The following is a 9,031-nucleotide window of genomic DNA, read 5'->3' as shown; positions in this document are numbered from 1 at the left end:
CCACCAGATTCTCGACTCTCAAAACCTATAAACTTGCGCAGTCGAAAATGAACATGGCGGATGGCGAGTGGGAAGAATTGATGATGGTATTATGTCAAGTTACATTATGATGGTCAAACTAAATGTGGCTGCGTCATAAGAGTACAGTGTCTGTTTTATTAAAAAGTACTCATTACAGTGCTTAGAGAATAAAAAGCATAGTCTAAAAGGTGCGGGTAAAATGGAATAAGAGGGAGTTCAAATGAGTCGAGGTTTACTGGAATCATTAGGAACTGGGAGTTGAGACTCGTGAGGCTGGCAGAATTCAGTGTGGTTTCTGGTTCAGCATCCTTCAGTGTTTCCTGAGTTAAGATAGGGGAGAGATGAGAAATGTGGTTTTGAGAACAGGGACAAACAGGACAGAAGGGATTAGGTAGGCATACATAGATATCCATTAATATTCACAGGTGAAAGGGCTAATGACACTCAGGTGATTGAATTATTGAGAGACAGATACAGAGACCTACATTTAACTGTCTAGTAATGTTCACAGTGATTAGTGTCTCAATCTGAGTGTTCAGATATTCTATCCTACATTCATTATTCATTTAACTTTAGCCTTCCACAGAAATTGATTTGCTGAGCAGTTTTCTGGATAAACAAGACTTTACATATAATCTGCACTAGAAGTAACTGACAAGTACAACAAGCATGAAATATTTGTTTATTTACTCCTGAAGAAGTACTTTACATTTAAAGCAGTAGATTGCTCCTCTCTATGCTTTCTCTACATTCATGTATGCATACACAGATGGTCTAATACTCTATTGTGGATGTTCACTGAGTTGTCTGTGATAAGATAAACAGCGACAGCATACAGCCCACACATATGAGGCAGCATGGCAGCACCTACAGCGCTGTGCCATATGCAAAGACAGTTGAATATGTGACTTCACTTTAATATTCACCAGCTTCACTTGAGGATAAAATGTTGAGTGATTAATAACTGTCTGATTTAAAAAGAAAAGGTGAGTCAAAAGGTTATACTGACATAATACAGTAAAAAAATTAAACACTTTAAAGAAAATTGTAAGTACACTGTAGGACTGTGTGTAAAAACCTGTGTGGGAATGTCAAGAAAGGTAGAGTAAAAAAAAAAAAATCACATAATCTCCGTCAACCTTCACTAAGAAACATAAATCCATGAAACGAAACTTCTCTTTTGCGAAGACATTCATCCTACATTTATTACCTGAGGAGTGTTATTTGAAGGTTGAGCTGCAGAGGTTTTCACTAAAGGCCGGGGAGCTTATCACATAATGCCCCTTATTAGCCTACTTAGTTTAGTCCTTGTCTTTTTTTTTCTCATGCTCTTTAGATCTTCTGTACCTCCGTTCATTGATTTCTTGATAAAAAGCTCCAATGGCTTTGTAATTTGACTTTTAATTTACTGTAAACGCCTGTAGCTAAAGTTTGTATTCAGAAAGATGATGGAGGGAGTACAGTATCCTCAACAAACAACTATGCAAAAAAATGAATTTTTTTTCATTATTTAAGTCAAAGGATACAATGCTCACACTGTTTATGAATTCCTACTTATAGAGTAATGTGCCTGCTCATCAAGATGCTTTTATATCAAGAACCTTTAATTTCTGGTTTGGTGGATTTGGTGATCATTAAATATAATGTGAGACATAATACAGTAAAGTTTAATGGGTTGTGGTAGACTGAAAGCAACCATGTTGTATCATCACAGCTATAGATGTCAGTAAAAGAGCAGACCACCCAGCACTTACAGTAGGTGCTTAGTACTGTGGTAAACACTTTTCGTTGTTGTTGAGTGTTACCTGTAAACAACACTTTTTCACAGAAGGCATCGCCGCTCCCTCCCAAAGGCTTTTTGTGCCTCGATTCATCACCTGCCTCAGCAGATCTGACGCTAACAGGGAGACACTTAGGTGAGAGAGTCTCCACCTTGCAGACTGTTAATAAAGGTGACAGTGGGAGGGCATGAGCGGGGGGCTGCTGGTGTTACACCCTGCTGACTGTTTGTGCACAGAACTTTACTTCTCAGTAATGTTATACTGTTTACATGTATACTGGTGTCCAGAATCCGACCATGAAAATACTGTTTTCTCTTCAACTGTCAGGCAGAATATCAGTTTACATGTGTATCCCTCCTCATGTGGAATGCTCCTTGTTTTCCTTTGCTTTCCACTCCCCTCCCCACTGTACAGGCCTGAAGCTGATACATAAATCACTGTCCGAGCAGCAACAGCAGTCATTTAGCATCCAGGGCTCTCAGCACTCATTCCCAGTCTCTCCCTCTGTTTATCTTCTGCTCAACCTCAAACACCTTGCAACCTCCATGTCCTAACCTAAAACTGTTTAATGCTGAGAATTTAAAAAAACAAGAAGTCTGTTTCCACCTGTTACCTAGAAACAGATGCAAGGGGGACTTAAAGGCAAACAAGGCTGCCAATGAAAAGTCTTTAAATGCACTCTGCTCTCCTTATTTTGAATCAAGACAAAGCAGGTGCTTATGAAGGGGGAAAAAACACAGTATGACGTGTGCATGTGTCCTGTGCATTTCACATGCAATCTTAAACCAACAGCAGGCACATTCCTTCAACAACTGATTCATTTACATATTGCATTACCCTTGGATGCATTCATACGCTTTATGCATCGTCTGCAGCTTCCATGTCTGGCGGTCCATGTGTGCTTTCTTATCAAATCACTGATCTCTGGCGAGTCTCACACATGTCCCAGGCAGCTTTTCATCATGCAGATGCTGTACTTATATCATTATTCCCCTGTGAATAACTGTATATATGTCTTTTTTTTATATATATAAACCAGAGATAGGCCTCTAAAATATAAAACATCTGTTGCTTTTCTTCATGTGTTTAAAGTTTTTCTTTTCTGTTTAACAAGCACGTCAATAAATAGAAAGAGCCATAACTGCTGCTGTGTTCAAGTACAACAATATACTACTCACAACACCATCATTAGCTAGTCCTGCATACCAAATCAGTTTTGAAATGGACCCAGTGCTTATTAGGTCTAATTTTAGCTCACCATTTACAATCCAAATTAAAAAGATGTTCTCCATAGTGGCATTCTGCTTCTGCTCAATTTATTTAGTTCAGTGTCCCATTTTTGCAGCACTTTCCATATACAATTAGAAATGTTCTGCCTTCTGCACTTGATGAAAGACACAAATTTAACCTCTTTAGGCATGCTTTATTATAAACACCACCATGTATTTTGTCACATTATAATGCTTTAAGTCATATAATTATAATGCTTTAACATCAGGTTATTCTAGTTGAGTTTAGAGTCTTATATCATATGTTTGCTCCAGGCATGATATATTATGAAAGTAGAACGGCAACTAACAGCAGCAACTACGGTTTTTATACTCTTGGTTCTTGCTTTAAATCTTAAAGCAGTCTATCATGACCATATCTTTCATAAGTAGATGTTTTGAATATTTTTTTCAAATTACAAGTCCAACATTTTGTTGGTTGGAAGTTGTGCTTGAAATACATTCATAACATGTATTTCTTGTAAGAATTGTTGGCATTTAAAAACTTGATGTGTGAAGAAATAGCTCTCCTTTCATCATTTTGCTTTACAATGTAAAAGCATCTCATGTGTCAGGGAAAACCATATATGGTTCACTATAGTGAATCCCAGAGCCAGTGTTTCTGTGGCGATCCAGCTCTGATGGTGAGATATTAAAGCTCGACAGTGAAGTGTTGAGTTGCAGGGTGCACACAACATCCACATTGCCTAAGGTCGAGAGGTGTTGCTCACAGACGGTGTTGTTCAAAAAAGGTATGTTGATTGTGCTCGTAATAGATGACAACAGGTGGACAATGACACACCAGCCACACACTGACTCATTTCTATGATGACATGCTCATAGCTGTAATCTGTATGTGTGTTGCTATATGCTCAGCTGTTGCGTCTGCTCGTACTGTGTGTTTTTTTGATTATCTGTATGCCTTGTGCATGAAAGAGAGAGAGGGAGAGAGAGAGAGAGTGAGACAGGAGAACAGTCCAAGGCTACAGATTTAATCTGGCCGCTGTGGTCATGTGATTAATAGTGGCCAGGGGCCAGGGGATAGTGTAATTTATGGTGGTGGTGGTGGTGGGAGGGGGGGGATCAACACATTTGGATGGTTGCTGCTCCTGAGGGAAATCTCACTCTTAACCAATCCAGTATTCTTCTCCATCCATCTCACCGTAACATCACCAGGAGGACAGTTTTGTTTTGGGCGAGCTGGCCATTTATATTTGGAACAATAATGTTTATTTAGCAGATGTGTGAAGTTCAGAGAAACTTTTTGAAGACATTTGCTTGTGGCTATGAACAAATTATAAGTGACCCAAAAAGAAATTCCTTTACTTGAGGCCAGCAATGTTAGCTCAGATGAAGGGGCTGCTCTCTACAACATAGATAGATAGATAGATAGATAGATAGATACTTTATTGATCCCGAGGGAAATTCAAGAAAATGAGCACCTACACAGTACATGTTTTGGAACAAAGAGAATTATTTTTTTGTATAAACCAGCTAATAGAGTTCATTTGCAAGTCATTAAATACCAGTACATTTTGTGTTAACAGATATTAAAGAGAATATTAACAGTCTGGTGAGGGCTGTGCGTCATACATAGTCTACATCATCCTTCTGGCTAAGGACCATATTACTGCTGTGGTGACCTCACCATCCCTGCTCTTCTTTTGGCCTCTGGTTTGCCTGTGTGTGTTTGTGTGTGATGTGTGTGCGTATGTTTACTTAATCCTCTTGAGTAAACCCAAAGTTACTCCCAGAACTGTAAACGAACATCACAGTAGTCAGGGGAAAGGCAAAATCGGCTGTGTTGAGATATTTTGGGGTGCATTTCTGTTGTTTTCATAGCTGCCAATATCAAGCAGTGCTGATCGCAGCAGTTTTCCTCTGACCTTCCCCACCAGCTGCTTACCAGCTTTGCCCATCCCAAAAAGAGTCACCTGCCTTTCCGCTGGCTGTCTGATTTTTCTGTTCTCCTTTTATTGTGGTGTTATTCATCCGGATAGAGTTTAGATTTACGCTTTCCGGTGCATGGGCCATCTCAAGAGGACATTGGTTTATACACCGCAACTCTCCTTTCCTTCATTCTGTTTATGAGTCTGAACAAATATGTAAATACAGTGACAGCGACGTGCATGCTCACCTCATAGCTCACTTTCATTGTAAAAACCGTGGGAGGCTCTCCAGCTTCGCTACCAGCTTGTTCAAAGGTTAATGGTCCTGCCCCAGAGTTTACACAGAAGTCTATGAACAGTCTTTATCGTTACATCCCTTGTTTCCTAATCACTCCTCATTCCTGAAGAAAACTCTGTTTTGCCTCTCGGACATTGACTGTGCAGGCATAAACATACCAGCACACAGGGATACATCCTGACTTAGATCTCACGCACATGGACTCCTCTGGTGTCCGCTTCGTCCTTGAGGACTCACCAAAGACCTGTGTTTACTGGCCATTTAAATTTGACACTGAATCAATTACTGAATTGATTAACATCTACAGGGACAGTGAACTGTCAGCCCATAAAGGGGCGGGTAAAAGTAACCTGAACCTCACAATACTCTGTGGGTTTCACTTGTGGTGGCATACATCATTAATAAATAATACTGATTGATTGCATTATTGAAAGTAAATCAAAGATCCATGTGCCTTTTCTGTGCAGAATTATTGTAAAAAACCATCAACAGATTGGATTTTTGTCGTACTTCTGTCCATCAAAGGTGTTTTCTTAATTAGCTTTATTTAGCTCTGTTTAACTGAGCCGCCAATAAGACTGGATGATAACTTGCCTCCATGTACAGCCACACGTGAAGAGCAGGACTGAATAGGTAAATATTACCATGTCATGACTGATACAAGTCAGGCGCTACCAACACACATACATATTTAGGTTGTTTAAAACTGTAATATACTTTGGTAGATGTTTTGTTTTAAAATATATTAGCATACATGACATATCTTTGGTCTAGTGGCTGTTCTGTAAGCAGTCTGTTGATCTCTGCTGCAAGAAGGCCTTAAATCATTAGACAGAAAGACCAACTTCAATGAACTACTTGTTTACAGGAGTTGTAGGCATCATTGTTGAACAACCTCAATTGCAGATCTAATGTGAGTCAGGCAGAAAAAAGGTCCATGCATGAGTTCAAAATCTATAAATAAACCAGCTGTATTGAAATCCATAGATGTTGCTGCTGAGGTCGTTATGTGGACAGACATGAGGCCATGGGGACCTTTGATCACCAAAATATCAGTTGAGTCAGTACAAGAATACAAGTGAATGCTTGTACTGAATTCCCCATCAGACTTTTCGATCTTGTAAAATATCAAGAGCAGATAGCTTGCAGTATAGCATGTGTGATAAGAAGACCGGTTGGTTTCATTCAGCTACTCCTTGTGACACCTTCAGATGAGTGCGAGCACGATGCATGTTTGCTTCACACGCAGGCTCTCTAACCTTATTTAGCTATCAGATGAATTTACCAAAACATAATTCTGGTATAGAACCTGCCAACACACTTCATAAAAAGGTGACATCTATTTTGCTATTCCTCAGAAACATTGTGTAATTTTGCCTTTCACTGGTTTAAATATTTGTCTTAATGCCAGAGGTAATATAGAATTGTATTTTTCTTCAACTTAAACTGTTGAAATTCTTTTGTTTTCTCTCAACCCAGCTGCCCTGAACTCCAGTTTAGTCCTTAAGTGTCTTTCAATAAACCAAACCCTGGTGTCTTTATAGTGCATTGAGGATCAATCCTGTGAAGAAAATAACCCCTAACACAGCGAATACGATGCGTTTGCCCTCTAATTTTACAACACTGAGATTTGTGTCGGCAGAAGTAGTTTCCCCCCCTCTCAAGCCATTACATCGTTTGCTGCCTCTCCTCTTCCTCCTCCCCCCTCCCTGTCACTCCCCTGCTCTCTCGCGCTCTCTCGTTGGACACACGCGCACTCTTCTTCCTACCTCGCAGACGTTTGGGTGCCACCGCCGCTGCATCCTTTTTCAGACTTTGACTGTCTCTTTTCTGTTGAGTCATTTACTCCTTAGAGATAAACCAGAAAAAAACCCCCATAAAAACAAGGAATAAAGAAAAGCGGAGGTGTGGAGACGACAAAGTGGCCGCTGCGGGGCGAACAACAACAATGAGTCGCTCCTGACTAAAATTGAATGGATTAACCAATCTATTCTGAGCTCTAATGAGATTAGAGACATGGGTCGCGACGGCGTGGTACCTTTCGTTGAGCTCCTCGGGGAACATTTTCCCCGTCAGCACTTCTCCAGACGTGGAAATGGCGTTTTTGATACGGAAGATGCAGCGCGTGCCAGGGGACAATAACAGACATTTGGATGCACGCTCACTTGTGCCGCTTTTCTGGCGCGCGGATTCCTAGAAGTAGAAGTAGTAGTGGAAGTAGTAGTAGCATTAGCCGTAGTAGTAGAAGAAGAAGAAGTGGCAAAGGAGGACGACATGAAGTACCAGAAATATATCACGGTGATGCAGATGGCAATGGGAGTGACAGCCTCCAACAAAGACTGCCTCCCTACTAAGAGACAGCTGTGGTGAGTAGACAGGAAGGCGAGAGGTGCCCGTGTGGATGGATGCGTGTGTTGGTGCGTGCGTGTCAAAGGTAACAAACTGAGCGTCTTTTCATTTGGATAAAATAGCTTTAAAATTAGCCTCTTAGATCATGAAACAAACCCCCTCTCCCCTTTTGCCCGTGTCTCGTGCGAAGTTGAAGCTGAGCAGCTGTTGGCGGAAGTCTGCTATAGCTTCATCTCTCTCTCTCTCTCTCTCTCTCTCTCCCTCTTTACCTTCAACAACTGTTTTCTCCTCTCACATGCACAACAGGCATTTAGCCAGGGAGAGGAGAGGCTTGTAGCTTTCTGTGCAGCCGCGCGTGCTGCTATGTGCACGTGCGTTGAGTCCGGTCCCTCTGTGTTTATTAATGTTTCACTTGGCGGACTCTTGTTTGTTGTGATCGGCTGACCGGGGTGAGTTTCACATGCAGCGGTCAGAGAAGCGGACGACAGGAGAGCAGAGCAGGTGTATTCACAACACAGTGGCAAACAATGCTCATCGTCGTCCGCTTTGAAATCAGTTTGTCCTTTTCAACAGTCCTTTATTTGAAGCTTCCACGTGTTATTTTGGTCATTTGCATTTCCCCTGCCAAGTCTGTGTGCTCAGGTCTATTTTAGTGATCTGATGTAGTAAAAAAAAAAATGTCGGCTGATTTCTCCACTCATCACTTATTTAGCAGCTTCATTCCTCCTGGATTTAGCTGACAATGTGTTGGAGTGATGTAAATGGTTGATTATCAATGGTTGATTATTTATGCCTGTGTTTTCCCCTGTATTAATACCATGCAGGCAGTGATTATTATACCGTTTTAACACATTCAATTGCATCCAACAATTTTTTCAGTCATTTTCCATTTTCTACTTAATTTTACATTTATGTCATAGTTTTGAACATGAGAAGCATTATTCACCACCATTTTTCTATTTTAAAGGTTGTATCACATTGTAGCATAATGCTGAATATAAAACGTATTTAAGCATAGCCTACTACTTAGTCATTTGATGTATCTTGATGATGTAAATCTTTTCGATTCATTCATTCATTAGTCAACAGAAAATGTCAAGAGTTGCTTTTTAAACATGGAAACAAAAACATTTCATCATTTACTACAACCTTATACCAACCAATAAGTGTTTTAATCAAGCACAGATTGTCAGATTAATCCATGATGAAAATAATTGTTGATTGCAGCTCTTGCTATATCAAATCGAGAAAGGCAGAAAAATACTTTGAACTGTAAAGCTGTTTGAAGAAAATATTGAGCTTTATTGAACTTCTCGAATAATATATAAAATGTTGCCATTTTCATGATTACAATGAATGTGTTCATGCAGTTTGTAGTTTCTGAGGAGTTTGCCAATGTCAGGGGACCCGAGGTTGATAATGATG

General features: G+C 40.2%; 1 protein-coding gene across 16 annotated transcripts in view; it reads left to right on the top strand.

The window, feature by feature from the left end:
• Nucleotides 1-7,433: 7,433 nt before the first annotated feature.
• The window catches only part of tjp1a (tight junction protein 1a), a 101,399-nt gene continuing 99,801 nt past the window's right edge, over nucleotides 7,434-9,031 (top strand). For all 16 annotated transcript variants that reach the window (XM_079338922.1, XM_079338921.1, XM_079338928.1 and 13 more), the window contains exon 1: nucleotides 7,434-7,623. In XM_079338922.1, coding sequence (XP_079195048.1) covers nucleotides 7,532-7,623 — 92 coding nt within the window. In that variant the 5' untranslated portion in view covers nucleotides 7,434-7,531. The remainder of the gene's footprint in view (nucleotides 7,624-9,031) is intronic.

This window comes from Symphodus melops (assembly GCF_947650265.1).
Source record: "Symphodus melops genome assembly, chromosome: 3".
Taxonomy (NCBI): domain Eukaryota; kingdom Metazoa; phylum Chordata; class Actinopteri; order Labriformes; family Labridae; genus Symphodus; species Symphodus melops.
The sequence above is the reverse complement of the archived record's forward strand: the minus strand, read 5'-3'. Positions and strand labels throughout refer to the sequence as shown.